General features: G+C 60.2%; 9 protein-coding genes across 9 annotated transcripts; 5 read left to right on the top strand and 4 right to left on the bottom strand.

Annotated features, from left to right (window-relative positions):
- Positions 1–351: 351 nt before the first annotated feature.
- THITE_2040964 (uncharacterized protein) lies at positions 352–2,078 on the bottom strand (the record flags this gene model as incomplete). The annotated part of the gene is made up of 3 exons (XM_003650602.1): positions 352–494; positions 551–1,683; positions 1,750–2,078. The coding sequence occupies 3 exons, from the start codon at positions 2,076–2,078 to the stop codon at positions 352–354; spliced, it is 1,605 nt and encodes a 534-aa protein (XP_003650650.1).
- Positions 2,079–2,427: 349 nt separating this feature from the next.
- On the top strand, positions 2,428–4,363 carry THITE_2037683 (uncharacterized protein; the record flags this gene model as incomplete). The annotated part of the gene is made up of 2 exons (XM_003650601.1): positions 2,428–3,524; positions 3,589–4,363. The coding sequence occupies 2 exons, from the start codon at positions 2,428–2,430 to the stop codon at positions 4,361–4,363; spliced, it is 1,872 nt and encodes a 623-aa protein (XP_003650649.1).
- A 1,632-nt stretch (positions 4,364–5,995) lies between these two features.
- THITE_2110333 (uncharacterized protein) lies at positions 5,996–7,971 on the top strand. Its single transcript, XM_003650600.1, has 3 exons — positions 5,996–6,612; positions 6,698–7,479; positions 7,566–7,971. Exons 1-3 carry the CDS (start codon positions 6,491–6,493, stop codon positions 7,697–7,699), a joined length of 1,038 nt encoding a protein of 345 aa, XP_003650648.1. The 5' UTR covers positions 5,996–6,490; the 3' UTR covers positions 7,700–7,971.
- Positions 7,972–8,342: 371 nt separating this feature from the next.
- Positions 8,343–10,180, top strand: THITE_2110329 (uncharacterized protein). The gene is made up of 3 exons (XM_003650599.1): positions 8,343–8,580; positions 8,688–8,779; positions 8,865–10,180. The coding sequence occupies exons 1-3, from the start codon at positions 8,574–8,576 to the stop codon at positions 10,023–10,025; spliced, it is 1,260 nt and encodes a 419-aa protein (XP_003650647.1). The 5' UTR covers positions 8,343–8,573; the 3' UTR covers positions 10,026–10,180.
- A 1,055-nt stretch (positions 10,181–11,235) lies between these two features.
- Positions 11,236–13,191, bottom strand: THITE_123702 (uncharacterized protein; the record flags this gene model as incomplete). The annotated part of the gene is made up of 1 exon (XM_003650598.1): positions 11,236–13,191. The coding sequence occupies one exon, from the start codon at positions 13,189–13,191 to the stop codon at positions 11,236–11,238; it is 1,956 nt and encodes a 651-aa protein (XP_003650646.1).
- Positions 13,192–14,676: 1,485 nt separating this feature from the next.
- THITE_2110325 (uncharacterized protein) lies at positions 14,677–16,207 on the top strand. The gene is made up of 3 exons (XM_003650597.1): positions 14,677–14,922; positions 14,983–15,799; positions 15,864–16,207. The coding sequence occupies exons 1-3, from the start codon at positions 14,878–14,880 to the stop codon at positions 15,947–15,949; spliced, it is 948 nt and encodes a 315-aa protein (XP_003650645.1). The 5' UTR covers positions 14,677–14,877; the 3' UTR covers positions 15,950–16,207.
- Positions 16,208–16,374: 167 nt separating this feature from the next.
- THITE_2110324 (uncharacterized protein) lies at positions 16,375–17,568 on the bottom strand. Its single transcript, XM_003650596.1, has 2 exons — positions 17,375–17,568; positions 16,375–17,313 (listed from the first exon to the last, which is right to left on the bottom strand). The coding sequence occupies exons 1-2, from the start codon at positions 17,438–17,440 to the stop codon at positions 16,465–16,467; spliced, it is 915 nt and encodes a 304-aa protein (XP_003650644.1). The 5' UTR covers positions 17,441–17,568; the 3' UTR covers positions 16,375–16,464.
- Positions 17,569–17,978: 410 nt separating this feature from the next.
- THITE_2110323 (uncharacterized protein) lies at positions 17,979–20,263 on the top strand. The gene is made up of 3 exons (XM_003650595.1): positions 17,979–18,089; positions 18,150–18,255; positions 18,308–20,263. Exons 1-3 carry the CDS (start codon positions 18,026–18,028, stop codon positions 19,905–19,907), a joined length of 1,770 nt encoding a protein of 589 aa, XP_003650643.1. The 5' UTR covers positions 17,979–18,025; the 3' UTR covers positions 19,908–20,263.
- A 737-nt stretch (positions 20,264–21,000) lies between these two features.
- On the bottom strand, positions 21,001–22,468 carry THITE_2040194 (uncharacterized protein; the record flags this gene model as incomplete). Its single annotated transcript, XM_003650594.1, has 3 exons — positions 21,001–21,214; positions 21,276–22,158; positions 22,234–22,468. The coding sequence occupies 3 exons, from the start codon at positions 22,466–22,468 to the stop codon at positions 21,001–21,003; spliced, it is 1,332 nt and encodes a 443-aa protein (XP_003650642.1).
- Positions 22,469–23,445: the final 977 nt, after the last annotated feature.

Below are 23,445 nucleotides of genomic sequence, written 5' to 3'. Positions count from 1 at the left end.
CGCTAATGCAGCCGAGAACGTGGCGCCGGCTTGGCATCGCGGGGCTATTGAGGCAAAGATCTTTGCCTGGCATGTGCTCCTCGAATTGAGGAAGAAACGTCATCGACATTTTGGTGGTGGGCCACGGGGTGGAGACGATCTGGAACTGTACCCTTACACTATGCATTGCATACGGAGTCGTGTACACTAGTTCGTGTTGTCGGCGTCGGTGTTTGAGAGACGCCAGTCCCACAAGCTAGCGACGGCACGTGGTATGTGTTGTACGTGTCCCACCACTGCTCCGTTGAGTTCCCCGGTCGATAAGGACTCCAGGGACGTCTTCCGGTCTAGAACGTTCGTGCTGACGAGCACTCAGACCACATTCTCAAAACGGAGGAACAAGCGCTCTCTGCCGGGTCTGCCAGTGTAGCCATCCGACTGGGCCTCCAGGCCTTCGTCGTCGACAATGTGGCTCGTGTAGTTCGAGTAAATGGCAGTAATGATCAGCTTCATCTCTGGAGCAGCGTCGTCAGCCATCTATATTCAAGAGCGAAACCGGACTCGGCCTCACCGTGCATGGCGAAATTAGATCCAATGCACATCCTGCCCCCGGAGCTGAAGGCCCAGAACTGCTGGTTCCGCCGCCTCAGGTCCTCTGGGTCAGTACGGGAGGGCAGCCACCGATCAGGGTCCCATTTCTCCGGCTCCGGGAAGATAGATTCGTCGCGGTGCAGTGTATACGCCAGGGCGGCTATCCTGACACCGCCGGGCACGTGGTAGGAGCCGATATGGCAGCCCGCCTCCGGAGTTTGCCGGGGTTGGGGCCCCGGTATCGGTGCGTGAAGGCGGAGGGTCTCCATGAGGACGGCATGAAGCAGCGGAAGACTGTCCAGTTGCTTGAGATCCGGCATCGATGGTGTCCCATCTCTAGCCAGTTGCATGTTGGGACGAAGGGTAAGGAGCTCTGCTCGGAGCCGGTTCTGCAGATCTAGCGACTGGGACAGCCGCCATGTCAGGTAGGTCAGGGCCAAGCCGGCGGTCTCCTGGCCGGCCAGCACGTGGTCGAAGAGCTCGGAAGCAACAGATAGCTGGACATTAGAGAGCGCGGTGGAGTACAGGACGGAGGCCCGCCCGTTTTTCGCTTGCTCGTTTGCCAAGCCATCCGCCACCGCGCTCCAGACAACTGGTTCATCAGGGGTACCTGGGATAGGCCGAACTCCAGCGTGCCGGAGCTGCTCCATCTTGTCACAAAGGCCCCGACACCAGGCCCCCAACTCCTGATTAGCGCCATCCACCCATCTCGGACACAACGGGATGCCGATCCTCCGGCAGAACCGGGTGAGCCGGGGCATTTCCTGATCGTAGTACCCGTAATCGTTACGGGCCCTGTACAGCTCAAGAAAATGCTCCCGGTATGCCTTGTCGCCCAAGAAGTCGGTACCATTGCCGAGGCCAAAGATGTACGACGCGATGAAATCCATGGTTGCCGCCATGAAGATGGAGAAGACGTCAATCCCATGGGGCGCCTCGGCTTCGGCCACCGAATCCTTCAGGATTGGTAGCAGTCTTTCATAGAGAATCGCCCGGCCCTGGGCCGATGCGGCGGCGCACGATTGGATGTACGATTTGGAGTACACGCGGGATATTAGCCGCTTGCGTGCAGAATGCTCAGCTGCGGGACGGGCCGAGAACATGCAGGGGACGCTTTAGACGCGGTGCGTGTGAGCAGAATGCCAAGCATGCAGTCCGGGTTCGGGCCTGGCGCCGTACCCATAGTTGTCAAACACCGAGTACCAAGCGGGCTTCTCAAAGCCGCCCTGGTAGACAGTGCGGACGCTGTCAGTGTCATTGATGCTCAGCTCATAAGGGCCAACGCGCACGACAGGCCCAAGCCGGCGGTGAGCACTGAGGAGCGTCCTGTTCTCCCGGCGTGCGAAGCGGATCCATAGAATCCAGAGGCGAGAGAAGGGTGCGGACCAATGCGCACTGGGGATCCGGGAGAGGGGCGAAAGCAGGGCAGGATAGACGAGGTACCGATAAGAAAGAAACACGAAGATTGCAGCGGCCGCCGCGCTTGCCCAGCCGTTGCTAGCAATCATTTCTGATCTCTTTAGCGCTACAAATCTGTGAAGAGACTGGAGCGGAGCGTCCATGCCGGCATCCCAGGTCCAACGCTGATTGAGGTCGACGGTTGGCGTTGCGGGGTAAAGGAGAGCTTGAGTGTATACGGTAACCATCTGGATGCCAACCAGGCAACGACCTGCGTGTTTTTTTCAGCGCCACCTTGCTGCCATTGGCGGTTAGCACGCCTGAAGAAAACGGACCGTCCCGCTGTATCAAACAGCCAATACCAGGACCAGTGGAACATAATAATACGCAGCCTCATCATTATACCACAACAGTCAGTGTGCATGATAGATCAACGCAACAAAACACCCAACACATAGGATGACACATTTACTCACAAGCCTGCCCGACGACATCCTCTTCCTCGTCCTTGTTTACTTGGACAGCGCCCGGTCCGTAAGCGCGCTGAGCCGGACTTGCCGGAGGCTGCACCACCTGGTCCAGCGCGATGGCTGGCGCATCTTCGTCAGGAACCGATTTCCGTCTCTTTCAGCCCCAGCTCCGGCCACCGGCCACCTCTCCTGGCAGCAGGTGGCCGAGTCTATGACGTGGCAGAGCCGGTGCTGGGATAGACGGTCGCTGCAGTTCCAGGCCATCATCCCTCATCCCATGCGGGCGGCGCGCAGTGGGGACTTCATGTCGGTTATTGATGCCCACTTCGACCCGGCCAGCCAGCAGGAGCTTGTGGTATGGGGAGCCGGGGAAGACGTCGTCGCCCGGTACCGGCAGCGCCGAGGACCCGGCCGGGCTTCGCAGACCTCGTGGCATCGGCTCGACGGCGAGGATCTCGGCCTCCGCGCCGGTTATGACGACATCAAGACCATCAAGATCGTCGCGTACGGCGGGGGATTAGCATTGATCACGGGACGGTACAACGGCCAGCTCTCTCTTCTCTCGGCTGACCCGGCCCGCTTCGGCGAGTGCATCGCTCAGTTTGGAGCGGCCGCCAATCCAGATTTTGACTCGCACCGAGCATCCGCTCGGGAGACGATCAATTCACTCGATGTCCTCGACACTGGCGGCAGCAGGCTGCTCGCCGCTGCAGCGGAATCCAGCGTCCGGATCTACGAACTGCCGGAAGGGGACCCCATGGACACAGCCCCTGTGACGATCTACGACTTGAAGGACGATGCGTTGACATCTAGCTCGGCGAAACTGGGCCGCGCCAGGTGGATGGAGCAGGGTGCATCGATAGCCCTTGCACTTGTGTGCTCCAAAGATCCCCTTCGCTACCTGTCTCTGAGCCCCGCTGGCTGGTCCCTCCATGCAGCTGCGAAGAGCGAGCGAGTGGCGAGGGAGTTCAACATCAGTTATGACCGGACAATCGCCCCGAACTCACTGGAACCCGTCTATCTCCATCCAGGCGCCCGGCGAGGCACGAGCTTGCTTCTCAGCGCCTGGAGAGACGGTACCATACGGTATGTGGAGCCCAACATGCCGGCCGGGGATGTGTTCCCCTGAGTTAACGCGATTCACGCAAAGACTTCAGGACCTTCGGACCCCCTCGGCATTCGACGCCGTCTACCAGAACAACGTAGATCCGGGGTCCAACACGGAAACGCTCATGGCGTACGGCACCGAACGCTTCGTCGCGGGAGGCACCGGGCTCGCCATCGAGGTGTTCGACTTCCGGTGGCCCAGGAGCTACCACCACACGGCGGGACTCCCATGCTACGGCGGCAGCCCGTTTCCAAAACCGCACCAGCCCTTTCTGAAACCGCCCAGCACCGCAGCCCAGGGCCGCGCGCGTTGCGACCACGTGCGGGGCCTGCCCTGCCACTGGCACGCGCTCTCGGCGGAGCTCTACCACCGGCCGAACGCCAAGTTCTTCCTCTCGCAGTGGGTCGACTTCTACCGCCGGACCACCGCCGTCTGGTCGCTCGCGCGGGCGTCCGACGTGTCGCCCCACTTCTACGTCGGCGTCTCGGGCGCCGTCGTCGAGGCCTGCCTCGAGCAGACGCCCGACAGCTACGCGCCCGAGCGCGCCGTCGTCGTGGACCCCAACTTCGGCTTCCCCGACTGGAGGGCGCCGCCGCCCTCCGGCAGCGGCTACTGGACCAGGCCGGCCGTCCCCGCGCTGATGGAGACCGGCGACGGGTATTCGTTTAAGGGGAACGACCGGTCCATTGTGCTGCCCAATTTGCTGCGCTACCGCGGCCCGCGGGAGTGGACGGCAGGCGGTGGGCGGTTGCAGAAGCGCCATCGGCTGGATATCGGGTACCAGCAGGAGACGGATTTCAGGCTAATCCTCTCATGAGAGCGGCAATAAAGAGCATTGTGGGAATGGATAGAGCCATACTGTTGAGAAAACGCTCATGCATAGAGGCCCTGGCATAGATCCGGAGTATATTTAGGTCGATATGATTTTTCTCCGGTGACGGCTTGATATCACCTTGCTGTCACCTCTGCTTACGGGATCGCGGAGCTTGCGAGTTACGTGCAGTCTCGGACGCGCAGGTGAACGGCTCGGACTTGATCACAGACTCTTACGTGCCGTCCAGAGTCACACATGCGGGCTAGAACAGGCGGATAGGTTGTGATCTTCACCCATCGTTGACCATCGAGGTAAGAAGGATGAAGCCATTCAGACCAGGAGCTCGAGGAAGAGCGCGCAGCAAGCTATGAAGCCGGCCACCCCAGAGTGCCTTCTCGGCTTCTCCTCTTCTGCCCAACCTTGGTCCCTCACCACAGGAACAACAAGAACTTGCTTCAACTCACGCCATCACTTCTCACGCCATGCTCATCTTTTCAACCATCTTCTCGTTCGCCTGGCTTGTCTTCTCACACTCAGCCTCGCCAGCCCAGCCGGGCTCTCGGGCCGGGTGAGCAAGTCCCTCTCCTCACTACTGTTGTGATTTCTCCAACTGCAAACACTGCGATGCAAGCTGCCCTGATCCTGGTGCACGCACGCTTCACGTACGCTTCCTCTCAGTTCATCCGCTTGCACGACACCTTCTCCCATGACGGCCGGGCCGCTGGAATTCCAACAAGAGTTGATACGCTCATGTTGACAAGCTCTCAACTCTCATGACGTCACTTCTACAGGGTTAGGGTTTAACTAATACGAGGCTTTCACTGTCCACTTGACACTGATGTTAGTCAACCCCAACCGCAACCCCAATTCCAGGACTGGCCAGAGTTTTTACCCCGTGGGGAAAAAAAAGGTCGAAAGTCACGAGGCCAGCCAGTGACTAGTGTATTGTGAAACCAGTCGAAGCAATGACCCCAGGACGGAGGATGCCAGTCAGGAACGCGAGGCTTGACCCAGGTGATCATGTCATCTGCCTTGGGCTGTGGACAAAGGGCGATGGGCGAATGGACCGCGAAGACGGCCGATTCGTGCATTTCCCCAGCTGGGGCCGCGTGGCTGGGGCTGGACTTCGAAGGCCAAGAAATGCCGGGTGCAGGCCTGCGGGTCCCTTGCCGGGACAAAGCGCAAAACATCCCGGGAAATCCTCTTTCGGGATCTGGGGGCCGGGGGGTTCACGTTCTACTGTGTATCCGCACCTCTGGACAAGTCCTCTTGCCCGGAGATGCTATCGCTGGTGTCTGCGGGGAGCACACATGCATCTCCAGAGATGAAGTTGATGAAGGCGAACGGGATATGCAAAGAGACAAGTCGCTGGCGGCGGCAATGTGAAGTCTCGGTTTGCTGTCTGTCTGTTTCCTTCCTGCCGCGAATTGGAGATTGGAGATGGAGGTTCTGATGTCAGACACTAAACCCGCCCCGCACCTCCCCGCCAGACGCCTCCATTAGCCGTGCGTCTGCCGACGCCGGCCGAGGAGGGGAGCTCTCCCGCGGGCAGAAGTAACCCGAGAAGCGGACCGCAGAAGTACTTGCTGGTGACTTCGCACCCAGGCACTTGCGGGAGCAAGAGGGTCGGGTCTTGTATGGACGGAAGATTCCCACTCGCTAACTAACGCAGGGCAGGCTGTCTGCCGATTGCAACACAAGATGTCTGGACGGTACGGGTGTACGGAATACTTACACTGCAGTACATCGGTGCCGCCCGGGTAACGGACACTCCTACTGCCCTGTCCTGAGCTGTGAGAGGCAGATAAGTTCGGTTGATCCCATTGTCTCGAGCTTTGGTTCCTCCTCCTTCGGCTGTGACTTGATCCTTCGTTCCCCACTTGACGACATCCATCTGGTTTATCTTGGGTCTTCCTTCTGGGTTCCCGTGCATGCCATCCTCCTTCCTCTTTGATTCAAACAACCGCCGCTTTACTTGGTATTTACTACGCCGTCCGGTGCGTACCGGTTGCTAGCTAGCCCTGCAAGACTCCGGAAACCGAAGCTCTGTCCTCTCTGATTCGAGAGCCACCGAACATATCCAACGGATAGGAGGAGAATTCGACACACGTCCATACACCCAACGCCACAATGGTAGCAGTAAACGGGACCGGCGAGGCCGAGACGGAGAAGGTTAACACCCACATCGTCACCCTCACACGGTTCCTCACCGAGGAGCAAGTAAAGCACAAGGAGGCCACGGGAGACTTCACGTATGTCATGCCCCCCCAAACCCCTTCATTTCCCAAATCCAATTGGGGAGGGAACCTACCCGCGCTGACACGCCGCGCTGTCCAGCCTTCTCTGCCATGCGCTCCAGTTCTCGTTCAAGTCGATCGCCTACTACATCCGGCGGGCGACGCTCGTCAACCTGACCGGGCTGGCGGGCTCGTCCAACACGACGGGCGACGAGCAGAAGAAGCTGGACGTCATCTCGAACGACCTGTTCATCGAGGCGATGCGGTCGAGCGGGAAGTGCGCGCTGCTCGTGTCGGAGGAGGAGGAGGACATCATCTTCTTCCGGGACAGCGCGCACGCGCGGTACGCGGTGGCGTGCGACCCGATCGACGGCAGCTCCAACCTGGACGCGGGCGTGTCGGTGGGCACCATCTTCGGCATCCACAAGCTGGCCGAGGGGTCGCGGGGCACCAAGGAGGACATCCTCAAGCCCGGCACGGAGCTGGTGGCCGCGGGCTTCACCATGTACGGCGCGTCCGCGCAGCTGGTCATCACCATGAAGGGCGGCAGCGTCAACGGCTTCACGCTCGACACGGGCCTGGGCGAGTTCATCCTGACGCACCCCAACATGCGGCTGCCCCGCAGCCGGGCCATCTACTCGGTCAACGAGGGCAACTCGCTCTACTGGGAGGACCACGTCAAGGCCTACTTCAACTCGCTCAAGGAGGCCCCCGAGGGCGGCAAGCCGTACAGCGCCCGCTACATCGGCAGCATGGTCGCCGACGCCTACCGCACCCTGCTGTACGGCGGCATCTTTGCCTACCCGGCCGACAAGAAGAGCCCCAAGGGCAAGCTGCGCATCCTGTACGAGTGCGCGCCCATGGCCATGGTGTTTGAGAATGGTGAGAGCTTGAACCACCTTTCCCCCCCTCTGGTTTCCATCCCGCAGTTTAGCTTAACACTAACACCAATGCCCTGCTGTGTCTAGCCGGTGGCCAAGCTGTCGACAGCAACATGAGGCGGATGCTGGAGGTCGTGCCCGAGCATATCCACGACAAGTCGGGCCTTTTCATGGGCAGCTATGACGAGGTCGAGAAGGTCAAGGCATTTCACAAAAAGTGAGCGGTCTTGTGTTGTGTAGTACGGATTATGCTTGGTGAACTGGGGGTCGGCTTTGGCTTGGCCGGGCTGGTTCCTGCATTCCGTTGGATATCTCACTTGATTATTCCGTAGTTAGCATCCAGTCCAAGAAATTTCAGGTTGGTCTGCGTTGCGAACAGCCAGATTCCGCATGCAAGCAGACTTGCAGAGCCGCCAACTTGTACCATGAATCCAGAGCCCTCCCTATTTCAAGCCGTTGCTAAGCGGGGTGCCCCAGGGTGCCCGGGCCCGTTTAGTTAAACGCCCGGGCAGTTTCCACGGGTCGGTGGCAAGAGACTCCACGGCCCCTGATTCACTCGATTTGTAAGTCCCAGGGCTCCGGACAACGCATGTTCGCATGCGGGGGTTCCAGGACGAAAATCCGATATCATATTCACTGTACCACAGTATGTCATGCAAAGAGGGAAGGAAAACCATGAAACGGCGATTGAGGATTACTATTCGTGGGACTGCGTAGGCAGGCGGCCATGCCTGCTAAGACGGGCATGTGAAACGCTGCAGCCAGTGCAGACAGTGCCATAACCGGCGCTAAGCCACATGCGGCAATGCCTCGGCCCTTTCTGACATCACCTGGCAGGCCGCCGCCGCCGGCGGGTTCAACGCGACTCGTTGGGTCAGAGGCAGCATGCATGGATCCAAGAGCCGCCGCTCCGAGGTAATCGCAACCGGGTGTGGAATCGTGTCGTTCCGTTTATAAACGGCCCGGAGAGTTCGTTTCGATCCCCATTTCTCGGACCATCTCAACTGCTGCCAGACTTTGTCTCCTTCCTGACTCCTTTCTTCCTCGTTGACTTTGTTTTGTACATCGCATTGCCCCATACAAGAAATTCCCACGATGGGCGGTATGTAGGATTCTCTCTTTCTCTCGGCGCAATCGTGGGCTACGCTATTTTCGAGCAACGAGATCCCGTTCTGTATCCGTCAATTGCTGACAGTCAATTCTCTCCAGCACTCGACAGGCTTTCGCAGCTGGGAAACCAGCTCTCCGGCGGCGCCATCGCAGGCGGCAGGGCCAAGCTTCTGGAGAAACACCCTGACGATGTAGGTCTTACGGGGCAGGTTTCGACCGAGAGTATTGCCCAGTCAATCAGTCCGCTGACCTTCCTCTCTTTTCTCTCTCTCCCAGATCGTCGTCACGGTAGCTCTCCGGACAGCCATCACCAAGGGCGGCAAGGGCGGCTTCAAGGACACGCATGCGGCCGACCTCATGGCCGGCGCCCTGAAGGGCATCATCGACCGGTCCAAGATTGACCCGGCGCTCGTCGAGGATATCGTCGTCGGCACTGTGCTGGCCCCCGGCGGCGGCGCCACCGAGATGCGCGCCGCCGCGCTGGTCGCCGGCTTCCCCGAGTCGACGGCCGTGCGCACGCTCAACCGGCAGTGCTCGTCGGGCCTGCAGGCCTGCGTCGACATCGCGAACCAGATCCGCGCCGGCATGATCGAGGTCGGCATCGGCGCCGGCGTCGAGAGCATGTCGCTGCAGTACGGGCCCGCCGCCGTCACCGAGTTCTCGGACCTGCTCGAGAGCCACCCGCAGGCCGCCAATTGCAAGGTGCCCATGGGCGTGCTCTCGGAGCAGATGGCCAAGGACCGCAACATCACGCGCGCCAGCCAGGACGCCTTCGCCGCCGCCTCGTTCCAGAAGGCCGCCAAGGCGCAGGCCGCCGGCCTGTTCAAGGAGGAGATCCTGCCGCTCAAGGTCAAGTTCGAGGACCCCAAGTCGGGCGAGACCAAGGAGATCGTGGTCGACCGCGACGACGGCATCCGCGACGGCGTGACGGCCGAGTCGCTCGGCAAGATCCGCCCCGCCTTCGCCAAGGACGGCAGCATCCACGCCGGCAACGCCAGCCAGGTCAGCGACGGCGCCGCCGCCGTGCTCATGATGAAGCGCTCCACCGCCGAGCGCCTGGGCCAGCCCGTGCTGGGCAAGTTCGTCGCCGCCTCCGTCGTCGGCGTGCCGCCGCTGCTGATGGGCATCGGGCCCTGGAAGGCCATCCCCAAGGTGTTCGAGCTCACCGGCATCACCAAGGACGACGTCGACATCTTCGAGATCAACGAGGCCTTCGCCAGCCAGTGCCTGTGGTGCGCCAACGAGCTGGGCCTGCCCCCCGAGAAGATCAACCCCAAGGGCGGCGCCATCGCCTTCGGCCACCCGCTGGGCTGCACCGGCGCGCGGCAGGTGTCGACCCTGCTGTACGAGCTGAGGAGGACGGGCAAGAAGGTCGGCGTGACCTCCATGTGCGTCGGTACCGGCATGGGCATGGCTGCAGTGTGGGTGGCCGAGTAAGGCCAGCCGGGGGGGCCCGGGGTAAAGAGGCTAGGGGGGATGTTTTTGTATATCTATGTTTAATGACATGATGGCCCGTGTATTTCTCAAAAAGGGCAAAAAGAAGTGCATCCAGGTTTTGGGTATGCCTGGGCAGGTCATGACCGTCAACTCGCCCAGGGCTCAGGTTGATGACTGGTCTATAACAGCTGCAAACAAGTGGACGAGAAGCGTCCACTTGTTGCCCGTCCTCATTTCAGGATGGTCCAGCAGATTCACTCCGATCATGCTGAGAAGGCTGATGGCTAGCTTGTTGCTTTGGGAAATACATACTGCAAAGCGCTCTGTTGTTCTATCACTTGTCTCGCTTCCCATGCCAGCTCTCTTGAACCGATTCCACCAGAAGGAGAAAGAGAAATCTTAGGTTCTCCCCATGGCCTCCCGCAGCGCCCCTATCTCTCCAGAGGTTTCGTTGCTCTCCTGCAGAATGATCCCTCATCCCGGCCGGCCAGTCTTTCCCGCTGCACCCCACCAGAACGCCTCGACAAAACATAAACAAGCCAACCGTGCATGGATCTCTAGTTCCCTCATAAGTAAACCCTTCCCCAGTTAACCCATGAAACCAAACGCTGCTTCCGAAAACTCAGGCCCCGCCTGGCGAGCCATCAGGTGCTGTTGAAGAACGCGTCGGATACAAGGCGGCGGCAGTGTGCGTCCCACACTCCGCGCCATCCCACAGCGGCGAGTCCGCTGAGCCCGTTGCTCGGGCCGGTGCCGGTGCCGACAAGTACGCCTTTCATCTGATCAGCAATCGTCAGATAGATTCCCTCGGCGCCTCAACGAGCAGACTCGCCGGCGGCTCGTTAGCATATTCGTCTTCGTCTTCGTCTTCATCTTCGTTTTCTTTTTCGCCTTCATCTTCGTTTTCTTTTTCGCCTTCATCTTCATTTTCATCTTCGCCTTCTCCACTGTCTTCTTCCCACTCCGCCTTGAAAACCGGGGCATGCCCCAGTGAGCCGCTCGGCCCTGCCTCCCGTGGTGCCGCCTCACGCTCGCAGGCACCGTCCGCTCCCGTCCCGGGCACCGCAGCGCGCGAACCGGCCTGCGCGTCGTCCACAGCCATCATCCCTCGCGCCGCCACCGGCGCGGCCAGGTTCTCGGTGGCCCTCTCATCCTCCTGCTGCTGCTGCTGCTGGCGCTGTTGCTGCTGTTGTTGTTGCCGGCCAGTCCTCTAGTCCTGGCTGGCGCTCAGGTTCATGTTCTTGTCCCACATCATGCGCAGCAGCGCCATCGTCTCGGCATCCTCGGCGCCGCTCACCAGGCTGGCCCCGCTGAGGCCCGCGCGCTCGTGCATCCTGCCTGCGCCGCCGCCGCCGTCGGTGCTGAGGCTTGAGCTGGCGCTGTGCAGGCCGGAAAAGGTGCCGCCGCTGCCGCTGCCGCGCGGTGTCGGCGGCCGTCTGGTGCTGCCGCCGCTGCCGCCGGCGTGGCCGCTGATCAGGTCCACCATGCTGGAGTCGCGCGTCAGCGGCTCGCGCTGGCTCGGGTTGAATTGCTCCGAGAGCCTCGAGGCGTGGTGGGCCGCCGAGCGGGGCCGCGGGATCTGCCGGCTGCTTTCGATGTCTGGCAGCTGCATGACCCGCGAGATGGACCGGGCCACGGGGTTCAGGTGCCGGCGCACGGTGAGGTACTCCATGCCTGTCCGCTCCAACATCTTGCCGATTCGCGGGTCCCGAGAGTCGTAACTGGTCGGCACGCCAAGCAAGGGCCCGCCGCCGACCGCAACCCCCGCCGGTCCAATGCCTATCCCGGGATGGGGGTGGGCTGGCTCCAGGCTGGAGCTTGCCCGCTGGAGGTTTAGCTTCTGCTGGGTCCTGTTCATCTCTCGCGGCATCACGTAGGCGCCATTGCGCGGCGCTCGTGACGCGCCGGGGGTCACTTCGTCGTCGTCATTCCCGTCGCTGTGATCGTTTCCGGCCGCGGCCTGCCGAGCATTGAGTGCGTCGATGCCCCGGGCTTGCGACAGCGCTCCCAGGGATTGCCGTCGCTTGGGCATGTCAAACCCATCCTTGCCGTTCAATGCCGCGCGGGACAATCCGCCCCGGTTCGCGGCCAGGATAAATGACTCGTTCGGATTTCCTGACCCCGGCTCCTGACTGTTGTTCCCCACGAACCGAGACGTGAGCTCGGCATTGCCGCTGCTGCCCGGTCGGACCTGGGTCGTAGCGCCGGTGGTAGTCGGGGGACTTGGACCTTGGCCGAGGCTTGAGTCTGGGGGTGAGGGTTGCCGTGAGGAGGACGGCCCGACCGACGCGGTTTCTGTCGACATCATGGGCGGCGCACCATGGGACGGCGCTCGAGACAAGATTCGGGACGTCAGGTACTGATTGCGCGGGAGGCTATGGGCGCCGGGTTGTGTGCCGTTCGCTTTGCCGTTCGCTGCGCCGTTCGTTGTGCCGCTTTGTGTACCGTGGCCCGGGGACCGCTCGTCTTCGCGGTGCGGCGTGGGCGAGGGGGCTGGCGAATCCTCGTCATCCGCCCCAGGGTCGGCGTTATGGCCAGAGCTGACGGCAGAACCGCGGCGGGATAGGAGCGGCGAGGCAGAGGCGCTGGCGTCCACCCACTCGTCCTCGTCCTGGTCGCCGTCGTCCTGAGCCTCGTCGCCGAGGTTGAATTGGACTCGGGAGCTCCCGAACGGTTTCAGCCTGTCGACGGCCGGATTGGACGCAGAACGGTGAAGGTTAGTTGCCGACTTTGTCCTCTTCCCCACCTCCGCTTGAGAACGATTTCGCTTCAAGTTCGTCTGCGAGGCGTTCTTCTTCAGATTGGTCGACGAGGTGTCGCGTGTCAGCTTCAGCTCGGAGGTCGCTCGACGGTGGTGGTGATGCGACGCGAGCGCCTGGCCAGCTCCTTGGTCAGGGGAAAGCGAGGTGCCGTGCCTGCGATTCAATTTCGCCGTGGAGGTCGCGGCGTGGTGTTTGTGAAGGGCTTTCGTGGACGGGATCCGAGCATGCACGCGCCCCCCTGTGGCACCTCCGACCAGGTGCTTCTGGGCCTTCGTGCGGTGATGCAGCTGCTGCTGGTGCGGCGGCGGAGGGTGCTGTGGTTGGTCGCCCAAGTCGACAAAGGCCGTTGCTGGCTTCTTTGATTGGTTGGTGCCCAATGCGTCGTCGTCTCTGTCCTTCGCCATGACGGGCCAGGCCAGGGGGTTCCTCTCCCGCCTGCCGCGCCTGATTGCTTCCCAACGAGACCAGTTCCCGAGTTCAGCAGCGCGCCGAGTCGTCCACGCTGCTCTCTGGGGACGGGACGGGTGTCGCCGTGTTCGAGTACGAGCGATCCGCCAGGGCGTAAGCGAAGCGCGTTCCGGTTGATCGCCCAGCTTTCGGCGGTAGAATCAGCGTCGCGGTTTCGGCCAAATCGTCATTCTACGGAATACTCGTCGTAATTGGTGCCCCGTGTCCCTCCGACGGATGTCGTGGGCCGCGTACCGAGGTTAGGAATTGCTGGTCGGTGGTGGCACTTGTGCAATCAATCGGCAATTGCTCCTAATGGATTGAAACTGGGCTGTGACCAAGCGGAGAGAGATTGTACAATTGCGTTGTCGTTGGACGAGGCCATCCTCTTGTCTGCTTGAGTCGAAGCGCTTCTTGTCCTTTGCTAACAAGTATCGGATTGCCGAGTAGGGCCCGGCGGTGACGGAAGCGTGCAAAAGCCTCGACGCTGATTGGTGCGGAAGTGTTCGCAGCTCCACTCACGTCTCACATCAGCTTAACGAGGGTGGCTTACATAACGTTACTCAACGGGCTAGGCCAGGCGGCGAGACCTTTCCAAGCCGGTTTTCTTCCGTTGGTCAGTTCAACTCCTGTTCCTCCTTTACAGCGGAAGTACGGATACAACCAGTCAGTAGTGTCTCGTGGAGTTTGACCGGCTGCTATGAGGACAGATGAACCCCAGGGGCTATTGATGGCGGGGAAGCGCGGACCAGGCTTGAGGAGCAGGAACATCGAACTCTCGATGACTTGCTTCGTATTCTCCGGGAACCGGAGAACAGATCCTTGGGACATGCTTGATGTTTGCCACTTAGCTAGTATACGTCGCTGGCCTGACCACATCCTGGGGTCGCATCTACACAACTGCCAGGTACCTAAGGTACATACCTTACACTACCTACACAGTAAACTGCATGTACCCAGCCCGCACTGGCATGGTTGAAACGCCAGATCAGGGGCCCAGATCCAGTGCTTTGATCCACGCAACGGATTCATTCCCGGTGACTAAACATATGTCTACTTATTCTCTCTTTGAATCTGAGGTGACCGTTTTCGTGGCCACACCAATTGGTACCTCAGATACTGCGGATAATATCGAATGTCGCATACCATGATGGAGAGGCAAAGAGCTATCCTGATGTAATATCCTTAAGCAGAAACCATTAATATTACCAAGTGCTCTAAGCAGTGTTTAGCCTACCAGACATGGATTTGAATTGAAATAAAAGCAGTTGCGCAGGCGAGAAAAACGGAGCTGTCCCGGTGTTGAGCTGTCCCGGTGTCTGCAAGGACACTGCTTAGGTAACTATCGTAATCGTATTAGACGGAAATATGTATGGTACGGAGTACGGAGTATTCCGTACAACATTTGCATTACACGTACGGAACTATACCTGTGCCAGCGTCCCCACTCTTCAGTGCCATGCAATAACCTACTCAGGTTACCAGGTATCCGTGCCAGGCACCTCACATCTGCTGTCTTCAGCAAGTCGCCCTCAACCCCCGCCATTGCTCAACAAGACCGATACCCGTCACCTGAAATTGGACACCGGCTTATATCTGCTGCGTGACAAATTTTACCACAGCCCCTGCAAATATTTTCAACAATGAGCGCGCAACTTGAGGCAGACCGCAAGGAATATCAGAGCCAGGTAGGTTCATCCCCAAGGCCTGGCTGCGTCGAAGAATCCTCGCTGACATGCGCGGGCAAGCTCGAGCTCGTCATCACATCGCTTAGGGACGATCCCGACAATGCCGAACTGCTAGGTCTCAGGAGCGAGTTGGAGCAGATGATCCAGCTTATTGACGATTCACTTGCCGAGCTGAAACCCAAGAACGGACCCCCCAAAGCGGCGCCGAAACCCGCGCCCTCGCCCCCCCCTCCCGAGCCAAAATGGTCGCGGGAGAATCACCCGGCATTCAAGAAGGCAGCCCCCGTGGAGGAGAAGGAGAAGGAGAAGGAGAAGGAGAAGGAACCGGAGCATATCACGTACCAGGTCAACGACAACGTCATGGCAAAATGGGTGTCGGGCGACAAGGGCTTCTACCCGGCGCGCATCACCGCGGTGACTGGTTCGTCCACGGCACCCATCTACACAGTCAAGTTCAAGAGCTATGATACAGTCGAGACGCTGCGTGCTAAGGATATCCGCCCGGTCGCACAGAAGCGCAAGGCTGACGGCACCGCCGTGCCGAGCACCAGCGGCGGCACCGGCACCGGCACCGGCGGCTCCGCCCCGTCGGCCGCCGCCGCCACCGCCAACCCGTCCCCGCTGACCCCGACGGCGGCAAACAACGGCATCGTCCTCTCCGCGGCCGCCGACATGTATCCACAAGCGCAGGCAGCAAACAAGGCGGCTGCCGAGAGCAACGACGAGAAGCCTCGACCCAAGTTCAAGAAGATCAAGGCCACAAAGGAGCTCGAGGCCGGCAAGAACAAATGGCAGGAGTTCACTACCAAGGGGAAGTTCGGGAAGGCGGTCAAGAAAGACAGCATGTTCCGGACTCCTGAGGGCATTCACGGGCGGGGTAAGTATTCCTTGATATTCGGTAGGATATTGTGACGCCGGATCGTACGCTGATACTCGTCCAGTCGGATTCACGGGCTCTGGCCAGCCCATGCGCAAAGACCCTGCGAGAACCCGCAACATCTACCAGCCCAACGACGATTTGGATTAGACTAACTTGGTCTTTTTTTCCTTTCAGAGACTTCGTCACGGGCTTGTGGCCGGGACACCGTTGCGCGCTTATATCCGGAGCAAACGCCGCCGGCAATTGGTTTCATCGGAAAGCGGGCGGCTCACCACAGGTCGGAGTTGGGGTTCCGGTTTGGGATGCCTTCAGTTCACCTTCCTTCTCCTTGGCTGCCCCTGTCCGTTCAATGGAGGCTAACATGGTTTGGATGCCAATCTCGCTCATTCCAACGCACTCCAGCACTAAGTTGGCGAGACTTTTTTCGACGAACGACGTGGCTGAGGGACGATTTAGAATTAGGCGTAATCCGTGATAAATAAGATACCCTGTAGTCAGATCAAAGCCGTTTCCCTGCCCGGTAGCAATGCTTTCCATGCGAGTGACGCTAGCCTCCCAGGGGCCGTTTAGAATAGTGTACAGTTTATGATGATACATGAGAGATACAAGTCTCAACCAGAGTCAAGGTGCCCTTCTGTCGCCCGTTCAGACACAGACCTCGACTAGCTAACTTCCAGGCCAACCTTGGCCGCCAACTTCCTCGCAACATCCATAAACACGCGGGCCCTCTCGGACTCGGGCTCGGCCACGACCGTCGGCTTCCCCCTGCTCCCGTCCTCCCCGATGTTCGGGTGCAGCGGCACATCGCCGAGCAGCTCGATCCCGTGCTCCTCGCACATCCGCCTGACGCCCTCGCTGCCGCCGAAGACGGCGGTCTCGCCGCCGCAGGCCGGGCAGCGGAACACGGCCATGTTCTGCACCAGGCCGAGCACGGGCACGCCGACCTTGGCGAACATGCCGACGCCCTTGACGGCGTCCTTGACGGCCAGCACGTGCGGGGTGCTGACGACGACGGCGCCGTCGACGGGCACCTGCTGGGCGATGCTCAGCTGCACGTCGCCGGTTCCCGGCGGCAGGTCCAGCACCAGCACGTCGGCGCCGCCGGCGGCGCGCCAGTCCACCTCGTGCAGCAGCTGCTGCACAGCCTTGAGCAGCATCGGCCCGCGCCAGACCACGGGCGCGGCCTCGTCCGCGGCGAGGTAGCCGAGCGACATGGTCTTGACGCCGTAGTTGGTCAGCGGGAGCAGCTGGTTGTGCGGCGTCAGCCGCGGCGGGCCGGCCGCGGCCAGGTCGAACAGCGTCGGGATCGACGGCCCGAAGATGTCGGTGTCGAGGATCCCCGCGCGCAGGCCCAGGCGCGCGAAGGCGAGCGCGAGGTTGGCCGCGATCGTGCTCTTGCCGACGCCGCCCTTGGCCGAGGAGACGGCGATGATGTGCGAGACGCCTTGGATGGGCCGCTTTTGCGGGAGGCCGCGCTGGAAGCGGGGGATGTTGCCCTTGGTCGGGAGGCCCTGGTGGGTGGTGTTAGTTGAGGGCGGGGCTGGGGGAGAGGGAGAGAGGGACGACACATACAAGCGGGTTTTCATGGCGGAGGGCCGGGGCAGCGTGTATAAGCCGGCGCTGGATCAAGGGTCTCATGGTCGGGGATGTTGCGATAATAGCATTATATATCAGCTAATTAGGTTCAGATACATAGTAAATCCATGATTTGTATCCGTTGGTTGTTTAGGTTCGCTTGTCAAGCTCACATGAGATGATGATCCGCCTCAGGTTGAGCCGCGAGAACCCTTGTCGTTGGCTGCTGCGCTCTCTAGCCCCCCACGCAGTGCGTTCTGCCGGCCGCCACCGCCAAAATTCCCAGGCTGTCATCTCAAGCCCCTACACTAGATACACGCGGGCAGCACTCCTGAAGGTACGTTACAGCACTCACACATGCTGGCCGCCCTGAGTACGGTCGAGTATTACATCTCAAGGTGGGGTGTGCGGACACTACGTACGCAAAATACTGTACTGTAAATTCGTGGAGAGCTGGAGCCAGCTGCTTCAACCTTTCCTTAACGTGACCCTGAGAGACAGGCCTGAGTGGGTGCCGAAAATGGAAGGCGGGGCTACGCTGGGTCCCGATAACGTTGCCTTATCTAAAAATTTCCATCTGGGGTAACCGTCCATCAACAGTATTTTCTGCAACGAGCGATTCCAACAGTGATATCCAGGTTGCCCACCATGCCGGCAACACGGAAGGGCGGCTCTCGGCGGTTTGCCGAGTTTGACGAGAAGATTGTGAAGGGTTCGTGGCTCCTTTATGTTCTATGCTAACTCACGAATGCATCGTTGACGCAGCCTCCAGACTACGATCCCGAAAACGAGGTTCCCGATAACGATGACGGGAGCGGGAGCGGGAGCGAGGACTCTGGCGACGATCTCGCCGGCACCGAACATTATGTCGCGGTTGGGTAAGCTGCATGAGTGTTCAGTCTCTTCATCTTGGATCTGACACCCTTTCAGGAAGAGCAAGCTTCGTCAAAAAGAGGCCATCTCATTAGGCCCTCAATATCGAGGGACGCGCGTCAGCAGGGCTGCTCTGGAAGCGAGTAGCGGGGAAGACGACGGGGGCGATGACGAGGACGAAGACGGCGACGAGGAGTTTGACGACCCGGAGACGGCGGACCTCGAGGCCGACCGCATCGACGATGACGCTTCGATTAGCAGCGACAATGCGCTCTGCGAGAGCGACAAGGAGCATCTCAAGGGCTTCGTCTTTCGCGGCAGCTCCAAGCCTAAAGTGCCCAATGGGCGAATCAAACGGAGGCCGACCGCCGCAGACTTCATGTCTTCGTCGGAAGAGGAGGGAGATAGCGCCCAAGAGGACGGCTCTGATGCTGAAGAGGATGAGCTAGATGGGTCAGAGGAAAGGTCCGAGCTTGAACAGGACGGCGCGGAGCTTTTTGATTTGGAGGCCGAGGAGAGTGAGGAAGACGAGGGAGACGAGGAAGATGAGGAAGATGAGGAAGAGAGCGGGGAGGACCTTGAAGGGGCCGAAGATGAAGAGGACGAGAAAGAGGAGGAGGAAGAGGAGGAGGAAGATGCTAGTGGAAAGTCAGACGATGACGGCGATGACGAACGCGCCCAACTGCGGAGGATGGCCACCGAAGGTCATAAGAGCATCTTGGCGGCCATGTCACAGGCCGCCAGAGCCGATGCGGAAAAAGGCATGGCTGTCCGCGTGCAGCGTCGAGCCTTCGACTCCATCTTGAACCTGCGCATCCGCCTACAGAAGGCTCTGGTGGCCGCAAACTCATTCAACGTGGTCGACAACGACCGCGAAAACGGCATGGAAGCCTATCAGGCGGTCGAGGAGGCGGCTGTCAAGCTCTGGAACACGATCGACAGCGTCCGGAACAAATTCATGCCTGAGAGCAGCAGAGCCAAAATCGGAGAGAAGAGGAAGCGCGAGATTGACGTGGACACCGCAAGCAAAGAGATTTGGGAAAGCATGCAAATAGCCGAGGACGTCGCTCTCGCCCACAGGCGGAAGGTCTTGGACAAGTGGTCCGAGAGAGTGAAAAAGAGCAACGCGGCGCTCTCGACAAGGAAACTGATCAGCTCAGAGACCCAGACCCTCGTCTCTGCCTTGGACGAGCAGCTGCTGGGTTCGGAGCGGCTGATCAAGCGCGCGCGGACGCCCCGTTCCTGTGCACCCATCCAGGCGGCCAAGAAGGTGGAAGAGGACGCGGAGATCTACGATGACGCCGACTTCTACCAGCTGCTCCTCAAGGAGCTGGTCGATCAGCGGAGCTCAGATACGGGCGCCCCGGGAGAGACGGTGGCGACGGTCCGGTGGGCGGCGCTCAAGGAGAGCAAAACCAGGAAGCATGTGGACAGACGGGCCAGCAAGGGAAGGAAGCTGAGGTATACGGTGCACGAGAAGCTGCAGAACTTCATGGCGCCCGAGGACCGCCGGTCTTGGGAGGAGCACGCGATAGACAGGCTGTTCGGGGCGCTGTTTGGGCAGAAGATGGAGCTGAAGGAGGAGGACGAGGTGTCGGATGACGAGATGGACGGTCTCAACGTCGAGGAAGAGGGCCTGCGGCTGTTCCGGAGCTAGTGTATATCTGCCCCTGTAGGATACAATGCACAGAGGAGGTCGAATTCCCATCCAGGCTCCGTCCCTCCGGCCCTTAGCCCTAGAGCCCCATCAGCGCAGCCAACCCACTCCCCAACAGCGCCACCAAACACATTACATGAACCACGAAATGCACCGGCGGCCCGCCCAGCACCTTCTTGTCCTCCTCCCCACCGCCACCACCACTCCTCTTCCCCACCCGCCTCCTCCTCATCCGCACCCAGGCGCGATAGATGGGCCAGACATGGTACGTGCCCAGGCACAGACACACCTGCGCGACCAGCGAGTCATCGGCAGAGGCAGCGGGCCGCGCGAGGAGGAGGACAAGACACAGCAGGTCGGTCGCGAGCAGCGCGCCGCCGAGGTTGCGCAGCACGAGCCGGGCGTCGTCGGCCGCCGCGCTGCTGCCGCTGGCGGCGGCGGGCAGCTGGGCTGCGGGGACCAGGAGGAAGGAGAGCGCCGCGGGGGTTTCGATTAGCAGGTGCAGGGTTAGGGCTGGTTTGAGGAGGGCTGCCATTTTTTTTTTCTTTTTTTTTTTTTTTTCTTCAATTTCGCCCTATTTGGAAACCCCTTCTTGCCTAGGGGTTGATTGAATGAATTGGAGGCGACTTTAAGGGTGAGGCACGGTGAGGTGATGGTGAAGCAGCTGGGTGCTGTCAGCTACGGTGTAGAGAAACTCGAGTGGAAGAGGGCTTGACAAGACCTGGCACTAGGTAGTTCCAGATTGTTGATCGGCGGACCTCCTGTTTTTGCTGTTTAAAACACAAGTTGACTGTCTACGGGATCTTGGATGTAATTGGCAAAGGGGATGATCAGCAATTTTGAAAGTTGATGAAACGGGTAGCAGTTGGATTGAGATGGAGGAATCTTGTTCATTCAGTTGCATCCTGCCCCACGCGGTGCGTTGCTGGGGCATCCTGCCCCTGAAGATATCCCAAAACACCCTCTCTAGTTGGAGCTGTATGTAAATTATAGGAAACTAGAAAAAAATGCATAATCGTCTGGTATGCTTATTATTTGGTTTCGGTGTAATTTAAACGGCTGCTGTTCGGGTCTGCGAGCTGAGCTTTGTCCTTCAGAACCCCGGAACGTGGGTGCCAACGCCCTTCTCCTGGGCATACTTTTTGAGATGGATGCCGACCGACAGATCCATCAGTCCTAATCCAACACTCTTGTAGATGACGTTGCCTGTCTGCAGCCATTGTGCAAGTCGGTCCCTCGTGTCCTGTCCCTTGGCCCCGTCGGCCTGGTATGGCGCAGTTCTCTGCGGCATCACCACCTCGCCGAGCCTAGAAAATATCAGCGACCTTACCCGGCGTATGCTGAACAAAGAAGAGGGTTGCAACTTACTCAACAAGCTGCTCCGGCTTCACTCCGGCCTCAATCAGCTCGCCGGCCTCCTTCAGTGCCCCCTCGACCGTGTCTACTACCACCACTCCGGCCTCTCTCTCGCCTGCCACAAGAGCACGCCGGATCAACTCCCCGGGCACCTCTCTCATCTCAGGGGTGTAACTCCCAATCGCCACCACCAACCTCCCCTTCTTCTTCCCATCCTCTGATTCCCATACCCGCCCATCAAACAACGGCTCCGTCGACGGGGTACAGCAGAACACCACATCCGCCTCAACAAGAGCGGCCGCCAATTTGCCGTCATACCCCTCCTCTCCCTTCACCACGCAGTCAAACTCACAACCAGCCCATCCCTCCCTGACCTTCACATCCTCCCCAATCCCGTGCCTAAACCGCCCCACAACCTCCTCCGCCCTCCCCTTCCCTTTCCCCTCTTCACCAACCCCACCCCCAACCCCACCACCGCTCCGCCCCTCCTCCCTCCCCGGCCGCCTAGTCACAAACACCACCCTCCGCACCTCCGCCCCGCGAGCAAGCAGCGCGAGCCGCACGTGCCAGTACGCCTGCGCGCCGCCGCCGAAGACGACGAGCGTGGCGGCGCGCAGCTGCGGGCCGCCGCCGCCGCCTCCTTGGCCCCAGTGGCGCGCAGCGACCAGGCACAGCGAGGCCAGCGCGGTGCGGAAGGCGGTCAGCGTGCGGGCGTGCAGCAGGCCCAGGGGCGCGCCGGCGGGGGTGAACAGGGCGATGGCGCCCGTTGGGGGGATGGGGGTGTTGTCCTTGTCGCCTTCGTTGTTAGTGGTGGTGGTGGAAGCGGCGGTGGGGATGGTGGTGCTGGTGTTGTTGTTCCTGGAGGGGGTGGGCGAGGGTGAGGTGAGGGTTATCACTGGGATGGTGAGCTTAGATCGGTGCCAGCGGAATGATGCTCGAACCTGGCGGAGAGGAGGAGAGGAAAGCGCACCTTTGATGCCGTTGCCGGCGGAGTTGCACGAGGGCATGAACAGGGTGGTGGCCCCGGTGGCGGCGCTCTGGACGGAGATGCGCTCGGGCTGGTGCACCGAGGTCTTACCCTCCCTGCGGGCGGAGTACTCGTTCAGGGCGGAGGCCAGTGCATTGCGGAAGCCTTCCAGATCGGCTGGTGTCAGGTTCTCCAGGAGGGTCTGTATCTGGTCGTCGGCGAGGACGGTGAGAGTCATGTTGGCTGCTGGCGGTTTTGAGTGCAAGTGAGTAAATTACGTTGCATAGACTTGAGATGATTACCCGATCAGCGGAGTCCACGGGCGCAGCACAGTTGAAGAGCCAGTCCTGGAGTAGTTAAAGCTTCTGCTGGTGTCTGGGTCAAGGCCGTCAATTGCCGAGATCGGTCCAGGCACGCAGACTGTCACTCACTAGCGACGGGAGGCAGGAATCGACCTCTCATTGGGCAAAGACGCCCAGTTTGGTCGAATTCATCCACTCAGTTCAAGATGGCAGCCCTACGGACGTTCAACTGCGTACTTCCCATAGTTAGGAGCAGTTGACCGCGTGTGCAGAAGGGGTAATTGTTCGGTGGCAGGAGGCAATCGCCTCCGTCTTGTGCCCTAGCAAGGATTTCGCTGCTTCCATTCGATGACAGCAGGTTATCCACTTCAGTCCTCCTACATATCACCAGTTCAAGATTTCCATCTTCAGTCAGCAGCAACCGCGTGGCGCTCCTCCCAACGAACCGACGGTCCAGTCAGCGACTACTTTCACCACATCGGCTGTCAACGGCCACGAGCTCGGCTCGCAAGATCCTTCTGTGCGATATCGGCGCGCCACCAAATTGCCGGTGGGAACTCGGGCGCATGCAGCCTGGGGCTCGCGTTGGTGTTTCTGTTGGCGCCGCTCGGCTGGGTTAGCTGAGGTTGGGCAGCTGTGCACTCAGTCGTTCGCAATTCGCATCGCAAGGTGCTGTCCTCCGCGGGCAACATGAGGCGGGGCAGATGTGAAGTGGAACGGTTTCCATAGTGAGGTCTGGTTAGGGTTGATCGATGCCGTTATGCCCACCACGACTAGAGGCATAGCCGCCGACCGCCCCCTTGTCATCGAGACATCCGGGTCTGCCAGTCACTCCGGCCGGTGTCGACAACTGGCTGGCATCGAGCTCGAACGGTGGATCTCCTCCGGCACGAGATACACTGGGAATAGTTCC

Source organism: Thermothielavioides terrestris, chromosome 1 (assembly GCF_000226115.1).
Source record: "Thermothielavioides terrestris NRRL 8126 chromosome 1, complete sequence".
NCBI classification, from domain to species: domain Eukaryota; kingdom Fungi; phylum Ascomycota; class Sordariomycetes; order Sordariales; family Chaetomiaceae; genus Thermothielavioides; species Thermothielavioides terrestris.
This window is presented reverse-complemented; position numbering and strand designations above follow the sequence as displayed.

What these genes read in the sequence shown, in the direction of transcription:
- THITE_2110333 (XM_003650600.1), top strand. Translation starts at nt 6,491, where the DNA reads ATGGTAGCAGTAAACGGGACCGGCGAGGCCGAGACGGAGAAGGTTAAC. An exon ending in GAGGCCACGGGAGACTTCAC is followed by an intron (nt 6,613 to 6,697) that starts GTATGTCATGCC and finishes CGCGCTGTCCAG; the next exon opens with CCTTCTCTGCCATGCGCTCC. An exon ending in GGCCATGGTGTTTGAGAATG is followed by an intron (nt 7,480 to 7,565) that starts GTGAGAGCTTGA and finishes TGCTGTGTCTAG; the next exon opens with CCGGTGGCCAAGCTGTCGAC.
- THITE_2110329 (XM_003650599.1), top strand. An exon ending in TGGAGAAACACCCTGACGAT is followed by an intron (nt 8,780 to 8,864) that starts GTAGGTCTTACG and finishes TCTCTCTCCCAG; the next exon opens with ATCGTCGTCACGGTAGCTCT.
- THITE_2110325 (XM_003650597.1), top strand. Translation starts at nt 14,878, where the DNA reads ATGAGCGCGCAACTTGAGGCAGACCGCAAGGAATATCAGAGCCAG. An exon ending in GCAAGGAATATCAGAGCCAG is followed by an intron (nt 14,923 to 14,982) that starts GTAGGTTCATCC and finishes TGCGCGGGCAAG; the next exon opens with CTCGAGCTCGTCATCACATC. An exon ending in TGAGGGCATTCACGGGCGGG is followed by an intron (nt 15,800 to 15,863) that starts GTAAGTATTCCT and finishes ATACTCGTCCAG; the next exon opens with TCGGATTCACGGGCTCTGGC.
- THITE_2110324 (XM_003650596.1), bottom strand. Translation starts at nt 17,440, where the DNA reads ATGAGACCCTTGATCCAGCGCCGGCTTATACACGCTGCCCCGGCCCTC. An exon ending in TCCGCCATGAAAACCCGCTT is followed by an intron (nt 17,314 to 17,374) that starts GTATGTGTCGTC and finishes ACCACCCACCAG; the next exon opens with GGCCTCCCGACCAAGGGCAA.
- THITE_2110323 (XM_003650595.1), top strand. Translation starts at nt 18,026, where the DNA reads ATGCCGGCAACACGGAAGGGCGGCTCTCGGCGGTTTGCCGAGTTTGAC. An exon ending in TGACGAGAAGATTGTGAAGG is followed by an intron (nt 18,090 to 18,149) that starts GTTCGTGGCTCC and finishes CGCAGCCTCCAG; the next exon opens with ACTACGATCCCGAAAACGAG. An exon ending in GAACATTATGTCGCGGTTGG is followed by an intron (nt 18,256 to 18,307) that starts GTAAGCTGCATG and finishes ACACCCTTTCAG; the next exon opens with GAAGAGCAAGCTTCGTCAAA.